At 48.8% G+C, this 21,402-nt stretch overlaps 1 protein-coding gene across 7 annotated transcripts in view; it reads left to right on the forward strand.

The window, feature by feature from the left end:
- Positions 1-21,402, forward strand: part of TCF12 (transcription factor 12) — a 137,743-nt gene that overhangs the window by 81,641 nt on the left and 34,700 nt on the right. For 5 of the 7 annotated variants that reach the window (XM_015409186.1, XM_015409187.1, XM_015409189.1 and 2 more), the window contains 2 exons: positions 1,011-1,125; positions 2,578-2,630. In XM_015409186.1, coding sequence (XP_015264672.1) covers positions 1,011-1,125; positions 2,578-2,630 — 168 coding nt within the window. Of the gene's footprint in view, positions 1-1,010; positions 1,126-2,577; positions 2,631-13,935; positions 14,005-21,402 lie in introns of those variants that run through there. The other 2 variants (XM_015409192.1, XM_015409193.1) reach the window with 1 other exon arrangement.

The following is a 21,402-nucleotide window of genomic DNA, read 5'->3' on the forward strand; positions in this document are numbered from 1 at the left end:
TAAGTTTAGCAGATGATGATTTAGCTTGCTAGAGGACTCTGATCTCTACCTTGGCAGTTGGTCAAGAGTTTGGTGTGGACAATCCCAAGCTGCTTTACACCCATCCAGAGGACAATTGTTTATTTATTTAACTTCATAAATAGCCCACATTTCTCCCCAGTAGAGATCCAGACTGGCTTACAACACTCACCTCTTCACTGTTCTATCCTCACAACAACCCTGTTAGGCTGAGAGTTTTTAACTGGCCCAAAGTCACCCAGCAGGCTTCTGTGGAAGAGTGGGGATTCAGATCCGGGCCTTCCAAATCGTAGCCCCCTGCTCTGACCACTAGGCCAAGCTGGCACCATAGTGGCGAACATCCTGCCATCCTCTGATGCTCTCGGAACAGTGTGAAACTTGATAGTGCTTGTTCAGTTTATTCTGGCGCACAGGAAAATTGGTGTGATCAGTTAATTCCATCTGTGTTGATTTTGCGTTTTGCAAAGAAAACTTAAAAAAAAAAACTTTGCTAAAACATTGCTAAAGTTAACCGTTTGCTCGTGGGTGGTGGTGGGGAGTGCTCTGCTAGCAACTTAGCGTCCCTGGCACTTTGCGTGTTTCTCAGAGAAATCTCTGTCTGTGTTACTTGAACAGAGCATGAATAAAAAATTGCAGTCAACTCCTAATTCGGCACTGCTTTGTGTCTCAGCAAGTTCAGCCTCTTTTCACTTTGGCTTATTAACCAGTCTGCTGAGAATGAGGCCCTTATGCATCATTATATCAGCCAACAGGCTTTTAAAATGAAAGGTAATAAAAAACTTTCTGAAAACATGAGACTGGAGTTGCCGTCTGAAAAACTGGGAATATTTCCTGATCTATAGCAATAATGTCATGCTAATTCTTAAGCCACTCCCCCCCCCCAATTTATTTGAACAAGCTGGTTTGGGACTGAAGTTGGCCTCAACAGCCAGCACGAGGTGACTGATGTTTCGTCAGAGAGGATGTTTCTAAGTGTCATTCTTGTTTTGCAGCCCAGTCTGCGAAGCCCAAGCCAGATGTCATCCTCAGGAAAAGCTGGAACACCCTATTATCCATTTTCTGCCGCAAATCCAAGACGAAGACCTCTTCATGAGTCATCTTCTCTTGGTGAGTAATTGATGCTAATCAGGGTACCGGCTGCTGCTGCTGTTCCCTTAATCACAAGTCTGTCTTTTTGGAAGCTGGGTGGGTTCCTTTTTGCATAAAAGGCCAAGGATTTGGGCGGTGGATCTGTCTCAGTGTAGATATAACTTTTCTGTGGTCACCTTGGAGCTCCCGAGAGTGGGTGAAGTTTTCACAAGACAGCGGCCACATGACCCTGATCCTCTCGAAAGCAAAATCGGGAAGCTGTTGCTACCAGCTTCCCTTTCCCCCCCCCCCCCCCCCCAATGTGAAACGCAGGTCTTGTGGGCATACGCAGAAAGAGATTATGACATGCCTAATGTTATCACTCCTCCTCTTGAAGTTTACAGTTTAGTTGTTTAATCGGTCGTGATGGTCTTTGTCTGTAGTTCTGTGGCAATTCAGTATTTCAGGCAGCATTAGGAAGTACTTTAATTCTAGTTCATATAGAGTTGGGACAACTGTCTCTTCATGAATTTGTCATAGTTTAGAATTGTATATTGTTTGACATTCAACTGCCATCTAGCTAATAGTGTTCGATATTTAACTGACGCTGAAATTCAGGCATCTTGCCTGTGCTGGGTTAGGGCACAGTTTGTATAAAAGATTCCTCGTGGAATCCAAGCCTGCCCGCCCCTGCACGTCTTTGCTCCTGCTCTTGACCTCGGGGTGTGCATGTACGGTGCTGAACTTAAATAGTGGTTGAAATTGGACAATGCGGGCATCAACCGGTTAGGTGCTTATCTGAGGCCCACCCGCCCTTCTGAGGCAGAGAAGTTAATTCACTGCTGAGGCACCAGCCCAAAATAAAGCTTATATTTTTAAAAAAGAAGCCCAGTTCACACAAATTAGGTGTGACCAACATAGTAGATTCCGGATCTGTTCTAACAACATAGTTGTGAGTACTAGGCTCCAGTCTGCTTGGGAGAACAGTTGTGCCCAGGTCATAACTTTCCATTCTGTTCCCTGCCGGGCTCAGTTACCTGTTTCAGACCTGCAGGCTCATCATACCCCGTAGTCAGCAGGTTCCTCATGGTTTGCCCTTTCTCTCAGGCAGCAATGACTTCTGTTCTTTTGTGAAGCATTGGCTTGAATGCCATTCCTCACCAAGCTAATATCCGAATGACGTTCAGTGTTGTGTCTCCTTGGGTGTGCACTCTTGTGTGAGTGAGTTTGCTGAGTCGGCTCATGGATTCGAAGTGGATGTGCCGTGACGGAGCAGTCTTGTTTGTTCCACAGCATACTTGGTTGTGCTGAAACGGGGTTCTGATGTGGAAGTTCTGTAGTTGGTGTAATGGATCCCTCTGCCCACCTCCTACCTTCTGTTCTCAAGCCCTCTTTGGAGAGCTTCTAGCAGTTTCGCTTCAGCATTGCTGCTTATCATTGTTTGTTACTGAAGTGTAGCTAATTGGAAAATTTGTGACTTTTTTTGTGCAGATTCTCTGCAGACAAAGAAAGTAAGGAAGGTGCCCCCTGGTTTGCCTTCTTCTGTAAGTAAAGTTTTGTTTTTTTAACTTCTGGTAAATACAACTGAACGGGCAGGTGGACGCACTGTCTTATCTAGTCACTGTTGGATTGCTGACTCACATTTATCACAAAAAGCCAAGTTTCTAATGTCTGTCTAAGGCTAGTGTAGCACCAGGCAGGTGGGTCAGGATTTCCGGGCACCCCTTCTTGACATCCCTTTCCTGCTTCTGTGCAGGGATTTCTAAGCGGGGGGGGGGGGGGGGGGGGGCAAGGAAGTGAAGGGATTTCTAGGCGGGGGGGGGGGAAGGGACAAGAGAATGTCTCCATGGCTGTCTCTGTGTTGTTTCTCTCCTTATGGGAGAGGCAGTGTTTTCTAGTCTGCCCCAGCAGCCAACCATACTGCTTGGACAGCTATATGCCTTGCTCTGGGAGAGGGAAGGACCTGTGTGCTGCTGCTGCTGCCAAACACAGTGAAGAGCAGAGTAGGGGTTTTGGGTTAAGGCAGAAGATGAGAAATGGGGATTCACTGGCACAGGAGGTGGCGGCGGTGGCTACAAGCATGGAGGGCTTCAAGGGGGAATTAGAGAAGCTTATGGAGCAGAGGTCCATCAGTGGCTATTAGCCACAAGGTATAGGTAGGAACTCTCCGTCTGGGGCCAGTGATGCTCTGGATTCTTGGTGCTTTGGGGTGTGTGTTCAAGAGTGGGAGGGGCTTCTAGTGTCCTGGCCCGGCTGCTGGGCCTCCTGAGGGCACCTGGTATTTTCTGGCCACTGTGTGACACAGAGTGTTGGACTGGATGGGCCATGGGCCTGATCCAACATGGGCTTCTCTTACGTTATTATGGGATGCAGAGCAGCCTGTGGGATAAGGAAGCAGAGAAAGGGATGCAGGATGGATGGATGGCGATTCAGAGGGAGGCAGAAGGAGATGGTGCTGTGGGGAGGGAAGGAGTAGGTGGAATTGTAGAGGGTGCTGTAGATGGAGAAGCCAGAGTCCGAGGGTCCTGAGAGAACTGGGGCTGTGTGCCTGCATGCACAGAGCTAGAGCACGTGCACTGTGGGCAAAGGAAAGGTGCTTAACGGAGAGGGTGACAAAAGAGGCAAGAGAAAAAGAGAAGGGGGTGTCCTCTCTGCTGGGTGTCGAGAGGCAAGGCGAGACCCGCCTGAAGGAAGAGAAAGGGACCGCCCAGCTCTCCTTACGCCCCAGGGGGCTTGTGGCCCTCTTGAGTTGGTAGCCTTGTGAAAGTGCCCCTCTTGAGTGATGTGAGCTGCGCACCTCTGGTCAGGCTACAGTACCTTTGCCGTGTGTTTTTCTCCTATTGGGGTGGGTGGCAGTGATTTGTAGAACATTTCCTACACATTTACCTACTTATCCCTGTCATGTGAATCCGTCTCAGGGGAGGAGAGGTGGCCCAGGAACTGTCTAGAAAATCTCCCCCGTTCTTGTCTTTTGATGTTTAATTAGTCATTATGTTGCCGAACAGGAGGACAGACAGAGATTAATAGCCCAGAATGGTAGGAATTTACATTGGTAATAATCCCAGTGGAGCTGAAGACATTAAGATTCGTGGGACACGTACGCGCCTCTGCCTGCCTGCCTGCCTCAATAGGACTGCCATTATTAATATGCATAAATCACCAAGTCAGATGTTCCTCGGGAAGCCCTGGTGGATTTCCAGGCCCTTCTTCATTAAGCCTTTTCTGACTTGGGCTGAGCATCAGGAAGACTTTCGAGCAACTGGTTTGCGGGTCCCCCCCCCTGCTCAGAAATGCATCCCTGGAGGACGGAGGGCTTTGATGAAAGGGGTTTGTGGAGGGGGGGTTGGCTTTTTTAAAAAAACACACCATTTACAACTGTGATAATCTAACGCTTTTGGGTTGCTTTACGATATTGCCATTTAATACAATTACAAAACCGGTCTATCCTTGAATCTGCATGTAAAACCCGCACCAACTGAAGGCAGAATTCTCCGCTCTCCTTCTCCCCCCCCCTCCACAAGCCCCCTTTTCAGAGCAAACAAGCGGGGAGGGGTGGGGAGGGAGAGACGCAGGCCGCGCTTCTTTGTTGTGTAAATGGAGGTGTGGGGCTTTTATTCAGCACCACTTAACACATGGCGCAGGTGCACGCTGGGGATGAGTCACCACTGAAAGCGGGCGCCGGCTGAATAGGAGAGCAAAATGGGCCGGTTCTTTCTCCTTGGCCTCAGTTCTGAAGTGGGGGGCCAGTGCCGTGGTTTTGTCTGTCCTCCTCTTCTGTTGTGCGTTCCACACAAGAATAGAAGGCCAGCAGCTCCTCTTCTTGCTGTGTGTCTTCTTCCAGATGTCAGCCAGAGATGGGGGGGGGGGCACTGCCGTGTTCTGAACCCGCAACTTACCTGGAGGGCCCGGCTGGCAGCTGGAGGCCCTCGGAAAAGCTTCTGCCTGCCTCAGCACTCGGGGCTGAATGGCTGCTGGATAAACCGGGAGTAGAGTGCCAAAAACTATTATTCCAACACCCAGGAATCTTATTTCCCCACCCCAGCCCCAAGCAGGAGCTAAAAATAGTTCCATGCTTTACCCCTTGTACTGATGACTTCTGTGCTTGAGAGAAGGAAAGAAATAGGCTGAAAGATGTGATGTCATTTATTACCCAAAATGAGTAATGCAACATAAAATTGCATATAAGTCTTCGCATGCATGGGCGTGTGATGAGAGGAAGCAATTGTAGAAAGGATCTCTTTCTTATCTAGAAGTGGTATCAGTAGTAACCGTGCACTCAACCTACAATACGCCTGTTCTGTTTTCTCTCCAAGTTCTCAGCAGTCAGTGATGGAAACAGAACAGTCATTGGGGACCTCTGTGAAGCCTTGTAGCTACTTAGTAGTTTTAGGTCACTGATGGCGGCATCTCATTTTACAGCAATATAGGTTTTTATATGCAAGTTGGTTGAGGTTTGTGGACATGGTGATTTGGCGATATTTGACATTAGTTTCTATCAGGGTTTGGTAAAGTGTCGCACAGGCTCAGACGTCCTGCCGTCTCCCATGTGCCCTTTTGAGTAGGGCAAGCAGGGGAGCCTGGGAGGGGTGCAGGGCCACAGCACTGGGGGGGGGGATTCGTGGGTAGCCCGCTGCAGCATGTGCCGCCTGGGCTTCAGGGTCCCACTGATGCTCGTTCATCGTCCGACTGGGACATGCTGTTGAATTCTTCGGATGCGGGGAGGTGATGTCTGCCTATGCACCTACCTGTGGAATGTGGCCATTTCACATCTGGGTCACCCACAGGGAACGGAACTCACTGGGGGGCTGCAAGAAGCCTCAGAGGCTGGCGTGGCGCTGAGTAACGTCGAAAGGCAGCTGAATCCAAGTCGAGGAGCTCGAGTGAATTATGTATCAGGCTGGTGATGATTGTTTCCGGCAACAAAAAGCAGTTATTTAACACCCTGCAGAGCAAATGGGGCGGAAAACCTTCCATGCTGTAAACTGACAGCAGAAGCCGGAGAAGCAATGGGTTTTTTTCTTGTTTGTCTTTTGTTTCGCCACTGTATTAAGAACATGAGAAGAGCCCTGCTGGATCCATCTAGTCCAGCCTCCCGTCTCACACAGAGGCCTACCAGTCCCTCTGGAGGGCCAGCAACAGGGCAGAGAGAGGCCAAGGCCTTCCTCTGGTGTTGCCTCCTGGCACTGGGACTCAGAGGCCGACTGCCTCTCTTAGTGTCTTTAAAAAGCATTACTCAATTTCTGGGTGAAACTGATCTTCACTGACAGGAATCTTCCCTTTTGTTCTCACGTTTTTATTTGCTGCAACATTACCTGAAAAGCAGTGCTTGTCTAGAAGACTCCATGCCTGTGCCCAGTCACAATTTCACAATTTTGAGACCATCTGTAGTTTGGGATGGTAAATTTAAAGCACCCAAGTGGGCCCTCAGAGTCTCTGTGGGAGCTCAGTAGGAATATGGGAGCGGTGGCGCAGGCAGTAAATGAAGCCTGTATTCCATCTGACCGAACAGCTTCGGCTGTTCGAGTCCCACCGTGGCCGGGGTGAGCTCCCGGTCCATGTCCCAGCTCCCGCCCACCCAGCAGTTCAAAAGCCCGAATGGGCGAGTAGATGAATGGGTACCTGCTCTTAAAGCGGGGGGGCACCCTTCCTTCCCTTCGTGGTGGCGTGGCGGCAATTGAGGAACGGAGTGGCGGCGGCAGCAACAGCGGCGAGGCGAGTGAGGCGAGCGGCTCGAGCGGAGATTGGCCCGGCGAGGTGCGGCAGTGGTGCAATGCGGCAGGCCGGAGCCAATTAGGACAGAGGCCGGCTGCGGTAGCACGCGCCGTCGTGCGCTGTGGGTCCATACCCGGAAGGAGTCGCTGCGACCCAAAGGAAGACCTGCGCAAAAGACGCCGTTGCCCGGATTGAAGAACCTCCGTAAGAAACAATAATAACAACTAAGACCCTGCCATGGGTGCCTGATAGGTAGTCCCTTCCCCTCATTGTGTGCGTGGCCCTAGTAAAGGAAATGTAATTAATAATTGTATAATGTAAACCGCTCTGAGCCCTTAGGGGGTGAGCGGTCTATAAATTGAAAGTTAAATAAATAAATAAATAAATAAATTCGGCAGTTTTTCTAGTGACGCTTTGTCAGGCACTAAAACCATTCTCAGCTCTTAAGCTACTTTTAAAAGGCTGAATCCTGCCCTTTCACGTTACATGGGGACTGAGCAGCATTTCTGCGTAGTAGTATCTGGGGCTCAAACTTAGGAACCATAATAATTAAGTGGAATAATAATAATAATAATGATGATGATGATTATGATGATGATGATGCATTTACAAAGCTCAGGGTTCCGTTCCTTCAGGTTAGCTCGCTCCTGCAGAGACCGACTTCTCAGATAGGTGGGAACCCGCTCAGCTTCCGGGAGAGCAGCCCTGCTGGTCTCTGGGGCTTGCGGGCCCAGAGGAGTGCCTCCTGCCAGCAGCAAAGAATAGTGGGCCTCGCCCTGGGGTGCCTTCTGCAGCCCAGTCCCTCCACAGTTCGGGTCAGGAGAAGCGCCGCTCTCCACGTGTGAATGTATTCTCAGCTGATGGAGGAACCGGGAGCTGCATCTGGTAAGCGGGAAACATTCGGCACAGGCATATTCAGTGCTTCAGACAGCTGTTTGGTCTTCCAAATAGCATCTGTCAGAAAAGTATGAATGAGTTTAGAAAAGTGATAGTCAAGTTGTGGATGTATCTGAAGGCAGAAGGCCAGCTGGTGTGTGTGTGTGGGGGGGGGGGATGAAAGCATCAAGTGGTGTTAACTCTACAATGCCCATCTCAGCCATGTGATAGCTGAAACCAGTATTCTTGTCTCACTGTAATCAGTCTGCTACGGAAACTTTTGATAAATGCATATTTTCCTTGTGATGCTCTGTTTTTATGATACATATCTTGTCATCTTTTTCCCCTTTGCAGCTTGAAGATGTGTTGCATTTCTTGCTTTTAGGTGTCTTTGCCCATCAGCACTGCTCTGTTATGCCTCTGCTGTGTTCTTGTTTACAGATCAACCAAACATACGAAAGCAACCTGGGGGCGGGGGGAGATGGGGACTAGCAACCTTCTCCCTGCTTGTTTGTGTTCTTGTTTAGAAGCAAATGTGGGATTTAAATGGCTTAAAGCAGGGGTGTCGAATGAATTTGTTATGAGGGCCGGATCTGACATAAATGAGACCTTGTTGGGCCGGGCCATGTGTGTCATAAGATGTAATGCCAGGTAGCAGAGATATAAACTTTATAAAGGACACAAACAAATAAAAACATGTTTAAAACATTAACTCTGTAAGCTGCAAACCTACTTTTGATTTCTTGACATTCACCACAGAAATCTCATGCTCAGAGTTCTGAGTCTGGGACCCAGGTTAAAACATGAAATGGCTGAGTGACTAAGAGAGTCTTGCGAAGCAAGCACAGCAGCAGCAGCAAAACTGGAAGAAGAAGCAGAAGGCAGCCAGCTCCACTGCGGGCCTGATGGAAGCCCCCCGGGGGGGGGGGGCTGATCTGGCCCCCGGGCCGCATGTTCGACACCCTTGGCTTAAAGCTTGCACCCTCCTCCTGCCCCCGGCGTCCTGGGAGGGATGTAACCACCATTTCGTTGGGCCAGAACGTTTACTGTCCATTGGGAAAGCTGTGAGAAAGTGCTCTTGTGCAATCACCACGTGTGCTGCAGAAGCGTCCGCGCAGCAGTCTCAGAGCAGGCCGGCCTGGGTCTCTCAGCCTTTCCAAGCACACTCTTGTGACAGCGAAAATGGAGAGGACCTGCCTGTGAGAAGCAGCTGGGCCTCCTTCTGTGTCCGCTCCGTCATTTTGAGCCCCAGAAAGGCCCGCTTGCTTTCTCTGAGTCTGGCTAATGCCTGGCACTTCTTTGGCTCTTCAGTGCTCTTGCCTTCTGTAAAGCACATTTGTTTCCTGTCTTCTGCAGTTCATGTTTCTGACCACCAGTGTTCCCTCTAAGCTGAGTTAGTGTGAGCTAGCTCACAGTCTTTCAGCCTCCAGCTCACAGATTTGGATGGCTCCGGAGCAAACTAATTTTATGCCGTAGCCAAATGGCTCGCTCACAACTTTAATGCCAGTAGCTCACAAAGCAGATTTTTTGCTCACAAGGCTCCACCGCTTAGAGGGGGAGCATTGTTCCTGACCACCACGCGATGCGAAGGGCCTTGAGTCCCATTTAACAGGCAGGGAACAGAGAGGGGCCTGCTTAGTGCTGCTCAGTGACTTTCTGACAGAGAGGGACTTGAACCCACATCTCCTAGGCAGAATCGGACTGGCTGAGCCACCTGTCCCAGCCAGCGCTGCTTTAAAGATGTGCCGGCTTAAAGGCCTTGCCGTGGGTGGCAAGAGATGGCAGCTCCTCTTCTCTTTGGATTAGACAGTCAGACAGTTTCCCCTCACCTGTATCTCAGTCAGTCCATTCTGCAGGCTACGGCTCAGCCGGAACCCCCGGCCTCCCTCCTCTGTTCCCTCCCTCCCTTCCCTTTGCCTCCTTGGCTCTTTCCATCTCCCTGGGAGAGATGCACCTTGGGAAGGGACTCTCGGGCACCTCTGTCTCCCAGCGGTCTCACAATCCGGTGATGAAAATGGCATGGCCTAGAGCAGGGGTGTTGAACTCAGTTGTTACACGGCCGGATCTGACATAAATGAGACCTTGTTGGGCCGGGCCATGCGTGTCATAAGATGCAATGCCAACTTTATACAGGACACAAACACAAAGGTTTTTGTTTTTTTTACTTAAAATAAAAACATGCTTAAAACATGAGCACTCTTGCAATGTTTTGTTTATTTAACAGTGTCTGATAACTGGCACCTCTTGCTCTGAATTATTGCATCAAAATGGTCTGTGCTGTTGCAATCCTGAGTATGCTGTTCAGGTGTGTATCTGTAAGCTGCAAACCTATGATGACGCAGCCGCAGCAGAACTGGAAGAAGCAGCAGAAGACAGCCAGTTCCACTGTGGGTCTGATAGAAGCCCTCCTGGGGGGGGGGGCTGATTCAGCCCCCAGGCTGCATGTTTGACACCCCTGGCCTAAAGCTTCTCTCTCTCTCTCCCCCCCCCCCTTCTCCCTCTCTCCCTCTCTCCTCCCCCCCTTCCATGAGTATCGTGGGGCCTGCCCTTAGCGTTTCCCATGGCTGCGGTTACCATCTGTGGTGTGCTGCCGAGTAAAACAAGACTTCCTTTTGCTAGTTTAGAATTTCTTGCATGTTTGTTTCCCTAAGGAGGTTCTAGATGGCAAATAATTTTATTAGAGGGAAGGGTTAGATTATACAGCCACCTACAGGAAACTGCCAAAACAGCATCCTGATATTGCTGCCCTGTTTTATGTCTTGGTTTTGGGATGGACGCAAAGCGGTAAGGAAAGCATCTAAATAAGAAAGTCTTGAAGAGGGAGCTCTTTTTCCCCCCCGTTTCATATTTTAAGAACTATTTTTAGGGTTCTCTCTCTCATGGGTGTGTGTGTGGTTTGTCATTTCAGTACCAAGGGCATGCTGAAGGCCTGCCTTAGAGTTCACTTCAGGCCACGGCGTTCTAACTGTGTCTCTTGCTGCTAGTTTGAGTTCAGAGAGACCCTTTGATTGACTCCCCCTCTTTTCAGTGAAGGAGCAAGACCCTTTCTCTTCCATTGACTTTTATCTCTCCCTTTCTATACAACCCCAAAATGGGGAAGGTCTCTGTGAAGGAGTAATTTCTGTCAAACTGAGAACCAGGGACCAATTACAGATGTGTTTTTTTTTAAAAAAAACTATTCCATTTTATAGCAGAATGTGCTGAAACCTGCCTTCCCGGGCACTTGCCTGGATAGCTGCAGGACCCATAATTCTGGTGTTCCCTGCAGAGTTAAGACATCCATCCAGAAGCAGCCAGGCCTGAATATTTCTCTGTCCTAATAACAGTGTTTTATTGGGAATGAAATGGCTTATGTGGTCGCTGCAGGGAAGATTAAAGGAGGCAGGAGAAGCCAGAGATTTCAACAGGCAGCACTGAAGAACTGAAAATAAAGGAGTTGCTTTGACGCGCGGGGGTGTGTCTTCAAGAGCGGTAGCTTTGGGGAACAGGCATGCATTTATGCACACCTCTGAATTCTTTTAAATGAGGGGGGGGGAGATGACCAGGATTTCCAAGGGATTGTGCTGAGCTGGGTGCAGGGGAGCAGTGGGATGTTGCAGCAGCAGGCTTCCCATCCACTAGGTGGAAGAAGAAGAAGAGATTGGACTTATACCCCGCCCTTCACTACCCAGAGGAGTCTCAGAGAGGCTTACAAATTCCTTTCCCTCCCCCTCCCCACAACAGACACCCTGTGAGGCGGGTGGGGCTGAGAGAGCTCTGACAGAAACTGCTCTTTTTCAAGAACACCCCTGACAGAACTGTGGCTTGCCCAAGGTCATCCAGCAGGTGCCAAGTGGAGGAGTGGGGAATCAAACCCGGTCCTCCCAGATTAGAGTCCGCGCACTTAACCACCACACCAAACTGGAAGAATGGACAGCAGGCATCAGATACCTTAAAGCTGCTGCATCTCTGGATAGGAACATGGTTTGTACTTAGAGGCACATGTGTCTTCCGTACTCTCGTCACCACTATCTGTAGCCGAAACCTCCTTGCACAGCAAGCAGAGGTTTTCGCACATGAGTAGGGAAGGGCTTATTTGTTTATTATTTCAGTTTGCATAGCACCCCTCTCCCACAAAGTAGGGCTCAGTGCAGTTCACAGTAGTGTGAAAACAGAGGTGATAAATATAGCAAAACAGTACAAAAAGCGCCCTGATCCTGGAAAGTACTTAGATGGGAGACCTCCTTGGAATACTAGCAGTCCGGGTGGGGGTGGGGACAGGCTTTATTCAGCCACCTCTCTGGATATCTTCCAGGCCCTCAGTCAGTGTGTCTGTCGGAGCTTCAGAAGAGTGGGTCACTGACACACTTCTGGCTACAGAAAGGTTATTGGAGCTCTGATGTTGAGCTGCAAATCTTACATTTGTTCTTCTTTGTTCATAAAATTGGACTAAATCTTTTGTCGTACTCGAGCACAAGGAGTAATAATCTGCATAACCTCTTAGTCCTGGGACAATTGCAGATTTTGGAATGAGCCTTATAAAATCTAGAGCTATGTTATTATATCTTGTCTGATGTATGCACATTAGCGCAAAGGCTTCATTGATAGCATTGCTGATAGTCAGAGGTCGTCTTACAGATGAGTGTTGTAGAGTCAAAGTGGGTCGTCCTGTTGCTGGCGGAAAGAGGAGTTTGCCCGTTTTGCATGGCGAAGGTCAAAACTGGCACCTTGACTGGAGTCTGGGAACAAGCGGGCAGCCAGTGAAGCTCCTGGAAGATGCTCTCTGGGTGACAGTTGAGCCAACCACTGTCCTCTAGCCTGGCGAGGAGGGGGGCGCGTTGCAAGTAGGAATGGAATGAGAATTGGCAAGGAAGGAGAGATGGATGTTTGCGTCCATGTAGGACTTTCGTTGCTCTTAAATGGCATCAGACTTTGTGGCAGAAATTATGTTATTGGAGGTGAGGGTTAAACTTTTCTGTCTGTCACCCCTTGTGAGCCACTTGTGTTTCTCTATGATTTGTTAAGTTCCATTACGTGGGTTTTCTTGTAGCACTTCATCCGGTAAGGATTTTAAGAGCTTGGTCACACCGTCCTAATTTTTGCTCTCTGCTTTATTCCCTTCCTACTTCCTTAAATAACTTTTACCCCTATTTTCCTGACTTTTTAAATTAAAAAGTTAACTTTATTCTGCGGATTGGGCACGAATGGACTTGGCAGTTAATACTATTTTAAATTCTCCAACCCAGCTCTTACAGAGCAGAGGCTTTATAAATGACTGTGTGTGTGTGTGAATTGAAGGTGCGAACTTATTAAGGGAGGCTTACAACAGAAGTTTCATATTTAGCGCTCCTCTTTAGTATTAACCAATTCATTCCTTTAAGGCCACACTTTATTTGTTGAATTGATAATTCCATTTCTCCATGAAGCTGCTTCTGCCTTTTGTAAAGATCAGCCAGAGGAAAAAATACTTAATAAATAAAGGGATGTTTGGTTTTTCTTCCTGGCTGCTAGTGGCCTACTTAATGCAACCCCCAAGGTCTTTTGATTCTGTGACCGACTTGGAAATTTATTTAAACCACCACCACCACCACCCCTGTTGGATTATTTTGTTCAGGCAAGGGTTAAAAAACAAGCTGGGCTTCCCTTCAGGGGGACTGGGGGGGGGGGTTGTGGGGGTTTTGGTCCAGGAAGGGATCCTCCTCCTCCTGGCATGTGATCCAGCCCAGGAGTGTTCTGAGGCATATTTGTGGAAGTGAGAAGTAGTTTTGGAGAGATCCAGAGGGAGGCATGGCTAGCAGTGCAGTACGTTGGGTCTCTGTGGCCACAAGTGCTCTCCTTTGATTAAAACGACAAAAGTAACCAGGATTTTTCTGTTGAGATCCTTTGCAGTGTTTCTAGCTACAGAACAAATAATTTTTCCCGTGGTCTTTTGAACTGTAGAACAAATCATTCCTCTGTATGACCGTAGCGATGAACTAACATTCTTTTGGCATAATTATTGGGTCTTACCTGTGTTATAGCAATCTTGTTTGCCGCTGAAAAGCAGCACTGGGTTGAACGTGCGAGAAGATTAGAGAATTGAGTTCGCTGCCCGCCCGCCTGCGCGCACACCCCGTTCCCCTGCCGGAGATGGTTCAGTCCTGCTTTGCATAAATTCCTTTTGAGTAGAGCCATGTGTGGTTCCATCGGCCTGAAGAATTGCTGTGTTTGATCTGGTTGGATTGATGTCGTGGAGGGAAGCTGTGCACTTTGACTGCAGGCGGTGTTGTTTTTAGACCAAATATGTATTGTGCCTACCCGGTACCTGGAATGAACAGCAACTCTTTGATGTATTATTACAATGGGAAAACGGTAAGGGAGCTCTCCTTTTGTCCCGAGAGTTTCCAAACTCTTCTCCCGCACGGGCTGATAGTGTTGTTTGGTCACCTCTGGACTGGTTGAGCAGTTAGATTTATAAGTATTTACTTTCACTCATAATATTTAACTGGGTTTGTATTTATACAGCTTTTCCATGACAGGCAAGAATGACATCCTTGACTTATTTAGAGAAGTGTTTTGAAAAGTGGGAGGATATTTCTGTTTCATCCAGATGAGAAAATGAAAACCATTCTAGCTAGTTACTTTAGAAACCAGCATGTGTGGGGATACGGGGGTTGTTTCAGAAAACCTTCAGATGGTAAAACTGGCATTCCCTGTTTGGAGCTTGATGTTTGGATACTGGTCTTTGTCATCTGCTTTCAATGGGAATTTTTTTGGGGGGAACATATTCAGGCCCATATAGTTTGATTCATAAATCTGAACACTCTGTATACTAAAATATTCTCAAGAGCCTTGTGAGTCAAAGTGGATTGCATCCATTCAGAAGATTCAAGTTGTAAAGCGGGCTATTCTTGTTGGTGTTTGAAAGATGTGTGCTCCAATAGGGCACTTACCTATTGTCTATTTGGATGATGCATAATTTACATTAATCATGGGGGGGGGTTGTTATTGAAACAGAGGATGCATTTTTAAGGATAGAAAACAGAAATCTCCTTGGGGTTGGTAGGGCGCAGGGTATTGCTCAGAATTCAAGATTGCTTGTTGGGTTTTTTATTTTTTCTATTTCAACTTTTATTTAAAATTTCTCTGTTGCCTTTCCAACCAAATAGGGTCCTCAAGGCACATTTTACTGACTTGCCAAAGGCTCTTACTAATCTGCAAAGCAGTCTTAACTAGGAGTAGAAAATTGGCAGAAATGTTAAGGAATTCCTAACTTCCGCTTCTAAATATGAGCAAACTGTTCTGTAAAGTTTTGTAGTTATTTAGTGTGTTAAGACGTAGCAACCTTGTACATGGTATTTGTGTGATCGGTTACTTTGGCACTGTACTGGTGGTGGAATACTTTTGAATCATTTTCTAGACATCTCTAAATTGATTCTAAAATGTGCGTGAACTTCAGACAACTTTAGTGAAAAGAGAGATCTGCTTAATCTTTTTGGTTTTCTTTGGTACAAATGCCAAAAGTCCCTTCAAATATGAAACTGTTTCCCTTCATGTCTGCTTCTAAATTGAAACAGTTATGAAATTTTATGTGAAAATGCATGTTAGAGTGAAGTAAAATTAAGTCCGCGGCAGCCCCTGAAGCAAAAGGCCTATGGCTTTCATGGCGTGTTGATTTTATTCTTTCTTCAGTACAGAGCATTCTCTTTGTTCTGCACTGATGGGGAAAGCTTTGATCTTATTAAGTATTTCCAGGCTTGCCGGGGGTGGAAGTGGGGGGGGGGTGCTGTAAGAGAAGCACAGCCTGGGCTTGCGACAGGCTGGGGGGTCACTTCCGTGAGCTTGAGAAGTGGGATACTTGCCCGTCGTCGTGGGACCACGCCGCCCCCTCAGTGTTTTGGGCTTCACGGATTAATTCCCCGAAGAGACACATAAGGCAGGCATTTAGTTATTCTTATATGTGACTGTCCCCCTCACATTACCCTTGGTTTGTTAAGCAGCTGCCCGGCTCTTACTGCTGGAAAGTGCTTTCCAGGGATTCATCTGGAGGTCTGCTTTCACTTTGGCATCTGTGACTTGTCAAAAACAGATAATCTGGCACAGAGACCACGTCAGCCTGAGCGGCATTCCAGTATTGGGGGCTGGTGTCAAGTGTTTATTCAAATAGGAGATTAATGTATTGCTTGATACCAGCAGATTTTCTAACACGCTGGCTGGTTGTGTGTCGGCAGCTGAGTTCTTGTGTGGAGGTGCTGTTCAGCTATGCGTCACACCTGGATAATTCTCTTTGACGTATACAGAAAGGCCAAAAAGTCAGGGGCAATATTAAAAAGTAAGCGGAAGACAATGAATGTGCAGGATAAGAAAGATTAGATCATTTTGAGAGTTGGAGGAATAATTTTTTAAAAAGTTACCTCCTCTGCTGTTAAGTTGTAAGATGTTACCATGAAGTGAGAAGTAATGTGAACCAGCTTGATTTGCAAGAAAGGAAATGAGTCTCTTTGCAGTGGGAGCTGCAGGACAATGGAACGTGCTAGTTTTCAAGAAGAAGAAGAAGAAGAAGAGGAGGAGATGGGATTTATAACCTGCCCTTCACTCGGAGTCTCAGAGCAGCTTACAGTCTCCTTCCCTTCTCCCCACAACAGACACCCTGTGAGGCGCGTGGGGCTGAGAGAGCTCTGACAGCCACTGCTCTTGAGAGAACAGCTCCGAGAGAACTTGTGGGTGACCCAAAGTCACCCAGCCGGTCTGCACATGGAGGAGTGGGGAATCCAACCCGGTTCTCCCAGATTAGAGTCCACTGCGCTTAACCACGACACCAAACTTGTTTCATTTTTCTCTTCACCTGTTCAGAAAAGTATCTGACAAAGGGGCCTTGGACTCTGGAAAGCCCCTACCTTAAAATTCCAGGACTCGGGTCTCGTCTGGAAAGCCCCTACCTTAAAATTCCAGGTCTCCTTGTTCTACTGCGAACCTGCAGGGCTGCCCCCGAAACTAGAAAAGCAAACCGTGCGCTCTCTTTCTTGGGAGCAGAAGGTGTCGTGTTAGCCGGGCAGAAGTGTCAGTGTTACCGGCTGATGCTGAGGACAGATGTATTGGGCATTCTATGTGTCCAGGTGTTGTTTGATGCCCAGGCTCTTGCCAGGCTCACATTCATTCAGCAGGGCTCAGGCGGGGGAAGTTCCCGACTCACTGGTCACTTTGGTGTAGCCAAGCCAGCCAGTTCCCATTAAACGTTTTCTGCCATTCATAATGTTGTTATTGTATTTGTGGTTCCCTTTAAACGGACAAACCTGGAGCCCTCCTCTCCAAAACATGTGTTCACTTTTTGGAATCAGATCGGTGTGTAAATGGTCTGTTTATTGTTCCTCTCAGTGAGTTCTAGCCTTCGGATGGCGTCCATGGAGAGCTTCTTTTAGGCAGTTTCCATGAACAGCAGACACAGCAACTGAAGACGCCTGAGAGAAGGAGGTGTGGGATTCTGCATGCGATTCTCCTGCACGGGGGTGGGGTGGGGCTGGCTGTGTCACACATTAACGGTCTTTCTGTACAGAGGAGATCACAGTGCGGGAAGCCAGTTTTACTGAAATGTGGGATCTGCTGCTGCCACCGTGGATGTGTGTGGCACCGTGTGGGTGCACCAGTGGAGAAGCCGGCATGAGCGTATTTGTGTGTTTTTTTAAAGGACTGTAGTCGTGTGTGAAGCGTTCCTCCTCAGCCTGCTGCGTTCCCCGTGGGAAAGACGGACAGACTGAAGAACAAACGGGAGCGTTGTGGATCTAGTACCATTTTTAATGTTTTGTTCCAGCCTAAGCTTCCTTGGGCCAGACTCCACTTCTCCAGATGCAGACCTGGTTTGCTTTTGCTGCCACCAGACTAACTCGAATGCTCTCCGTGGTTTGGGACCTCGGAAGACTGCAGGGCAGTACATCTAAGCACCTCCTTTCGGTCTTCCCTCCTAACCCCATGACAAGTCGGATCAGTTATGGCTACTTTCCAGTTCAACAGCTGAAGCAGGGGCAGTGACTTGTCCCCCCCCCCCCCCCCCCAGGCTGAACGGGTCTGCAAGCAAGCCCTGGTCCAGGTGCCGTGCTCTGGCTACTGGGCTGGGCTTGTTCTAACACTGAAGAAGCATGGTTCCAGGTGGTCAGAAGCAAATCCACATGGCGTATGGCCATGCCCAGCTATTGCAATGAGTACGGAATCACCTGTCACCCAGAGCTGCATTTCTGCATCGTGGCACCTGCTCAGGAGCTGCGGATCCGGACACCTCAAGGTGGGGAATTAGGTGCCTGGTGGACTCTGGTAAAGTGTTCCACGGCTCTCTACGAAGCACTTTGTCACTAAGTGGATTTTTCAGCCAGGGATAAAAAGGTTGCCCCTTTTTTGAGGACTTGAAATGTGGAGGGGGAACGGTTCACAAAACAAGGGATAATTTTTTTTCAGAAACAATGTCTTTTGTCTCCTTTTGATGTTGAATGTAAAGTACATTTTCAGTGGCAATGCAATGCGTTTTCTCACCATGAAGAAAACAACCCCGTGGGAGAAACAGGTACTGTGTTTTTAGGTTTCAGGACCACATGGTAGCACAGGATGTCTCATAATTCTGAGTCGTACTCATGAACCATATTTATTGCTTTGGAGAGAAAATGCAGTAAAATAGATATGAAGTTATGTTCTTCTGCGTGTAGGTATTATTCGTTTGGAAAATTGTCAGCTACAAAATACGATTGTTCGAAATTATTTCCGTCTCACAGAAGTTTTTGGCTGGATCTGTAGGGTGAGGAAAGTAACTCTCCGTCCGCTGTTCTCCGTAGCAGCTCACACAAGATCGAAACTCACATTAGCAACAGAAGACTTAAAAAGCACAGATCTCCAGAAGTGGACCTCAGTGTTGTGCCTCTGGGTGGGCTTGATTCTTCTCTCGGCCTCAAATACGGCTGTGGGACAGTCAGTCTCGCTGCTTGCTTTCTAGAGAAATTACCCAGCAAAATGTTCGTTTTCTACTCTTGGTGCATGGGCCAGACACCCCTTCTCTTCTCGTCAGCCATAACATGTGAAGACGGGGCTGGTTATTTCAGACTTGTTTTTTTGGTTGATTTTAAGAATGAATTTGTAAGACAGGACTTCTCTGAGTTCACCTTTCTGTAACAGGAGCAGGGGGGGCTTGAGGTTTTGGGTGACAAATGTCCCCCGCGAAACATCGTTCCTGAGAACCGGGCAGACCTGCCGTGACCCCAGCGTGCTCTGTTGCATGCTCCTGTGTCAGGTGTGGGCATCCCCTTAAAGTACTGCAGGGTGCAGTTGGTAGCCCAACATCTTTGCGTGTTTTGAAGGGGAAATGGTCGTGGCGTTGAGGGGAGAGTGAGTTGCCTCCCACAGGGTCCTCCTCCGCCTAAAACACACCCTCCCCATGTTCACGGAAGGGCCTCCCATTGTTTGCAGGGTGCCTCCCGCTGGACACGGCGCAGCTGCCTCCTGTTTGTCCCATGAAATTAAGCTCGGAAACAGCATAATCGGAGAGAATCAGGCATGCCCTGCTGCCTGTCTTCACTGCTACTCTCTCAAGCATAGCAAGACACTTAGCCTGCCACGCGGAATCTTGCCGCTCAGTGGGATGTGGGAAGCGAGCCAAGGCTTTCTCCTCCCTTCTAGGTGGCTGCAGGAGCCCCTTGATCTTCTCTTGGGAATTTGGGACTCGATTTCTTCTCTTCCCCTGCGGACTTAGAAGAAGAAGAAGGGAAGAGAATGGCTTTATACCCCATGGCCCTTCACTACCCGGAGGAGTCTCAGAGCGGCTTACAATCTTCTTTCCCTTCCCCTCCACACAAGAGACACCCTGTGGGGTAGGTGGGGCTGAGAGAGAGCTCTTTCGAGGACATGCTCCTGAGAGAACAGCGCCAAAAGAACTTGTGACTGAGCCAAGGTCACACCAGCAGCTGCATGTGGAGGAGGAGTGGGGAATCAAACCCGGTTCTCCCAGATTAGAGTCCTCCGCGCTCCTAACCACTACGCCAAACTGGCTAGGTTAGCAGACATCTGGGTATCCCATGAAGCTTCCCCCATTCATTCTAGAGCATGTCCCCCACCCTCTTGGAGAGTGCTTTCTCATCACTCCTCCTCCTCCTCCTCCTCCTCCGTGTGCTTCCTCTCCTTGTGAGCCAGCAGCCTCCTCATGGAGAAGGGGCAGGACGGTCCCAGCATTCCTCCTTTCTCTGCTGGCCCCGGGGGCAGCCTCTCTGCTCCTTGGTTGGGTCTGCTGGCTTAGCCCATTATTTTAGAGATGGAGCACGTCGGTATTCAGAGAGTGGTTTCTTGGCCGGACGTAAGGTACCCTGGCAGCTGTGTGCTCCTTCTTTGTAGTCCGTGGGGTGGTCTTGGATTTGTTTGTTCTGGGATTTGTTTGCTGCCAATTTACATGATATATTTTGTTTCCTTGCTGTGTTGCATGCTTCACTGCACACTATAAAAGAAATTAAGACGCGTATTTCTATGTTACATAATGCCGTACTTTGTTTTATTAAAAGTGGCGTTATTAAGTTCTAGTTGGTTGGCTGCATAACTGTTCTCTGCAGTGAGTAAGGTGAATATCTTGGTATAGTGTCGGAAGTGGCTTTCGTACAACTTTGTCTCAGGTCTTGGAGCAGAAGTCCATCAGTGGCTCTTAGCCACAAGGTATAGATAGGAACTCTCAGGCTGAGGCAAGTGATGCTCTGTATTCTTGGGGCTTGGGGGGGGCAACAGTGGGAGGGTTCCTAGTGCCCTGGCCCCACTGCTGGACTTCCTGATGGCACCTGATATTTTTGACCACTGTGTGACACAGAGTGTTTTGGACCGGATGGGCCATGGACCTGATCCAACATTGGCTTCTCTTATGTTCTTATGTCTGGGGCAAGTGATGTTCTGTATTCTTGGTGCCGGGGGGGGGGGCAACAGTGGGAGGGTTCCTAGTGCCCTGGCCCCACTGCTGGACCTCCTGATGGCACCTGAGATTTTTGGCCACTGTGTGACACAGAGTGTTTTGGACTAGATGGGCCATGGACCTGATCCAACATTGGCTTCTCTTATGTTCTTATGTCTGGGGCAAGTGATGTTCTGTATTCTTGGTGCCGGGGGGGGGGGCAACAGTGGGAGGGTTCCTAGTGCCCTGGCCCCACTGCTGGACCTCCTGATGGCACCTGAGATTTTTGGCCACTGTGTGACACAGAGTGTTTTGGACTAGATGGGCCATGGACCTGATCCAACATTGGCTTCTCTTATGTTCTTATGTCTGGGGCAAGTGATGTTCTGTATTCTTGGTGCCGGGGGGGGGGGCAACAGTGGGAGGGCTTCCAGTGTCCTGGCCCCACTGCCGGACCTCCTGAGGGCCCCTGGTATTTCTGGCCACCGTGTGACACAGCGTGTTGGACTGGAGGGGCTATGGGCCTGACCCAACATGGGCTTCTCTTGTGTTCTTATGTCGTCACGGTCTCTTTATGGCAACTGCTCTGTGCTCCGAGTGTGGTGTGACTCAGGTAGTCTCCTCTCTGGGTAGCAAACCCGAACTTGGGTGTGTGTGTGTGTGTGTGTGTGTGCTTCCTGCTGTTCCAACTCGGGGTTCCCGGCTGCATGTGAGCCGAGCAGAGGCTGCTGATGTAGTTGCGAGGCGCGATAGCTGGCTGTCCAACAAGGGAGCCTGCCCAGCAGAGCATCACCGGAAATTCAAAAGGCTCTTGATCGGAGGCCGCGACAAATGCCTCCGAGACCCTTGCTTGAAATGTGTGCTTGGCC

The sequence above is a fragment of the Gekko japonicus genome, unplaced genomic scaffold (assembly GCF_001447785.1).
Source record: "Gekko japonicus isolate JY-2015 unplaced genomic scaffold, Gekko_japonicus_V1.1 scaffold167, whole genome shotgun sequence".
Taxonomy (NCBI): domain Eukaryota; kingdom Metazoa; phylum Chordata; class Lepidosauria; order Squamata; family Gekkonidae; genus Gekko; species Gekko japonicus.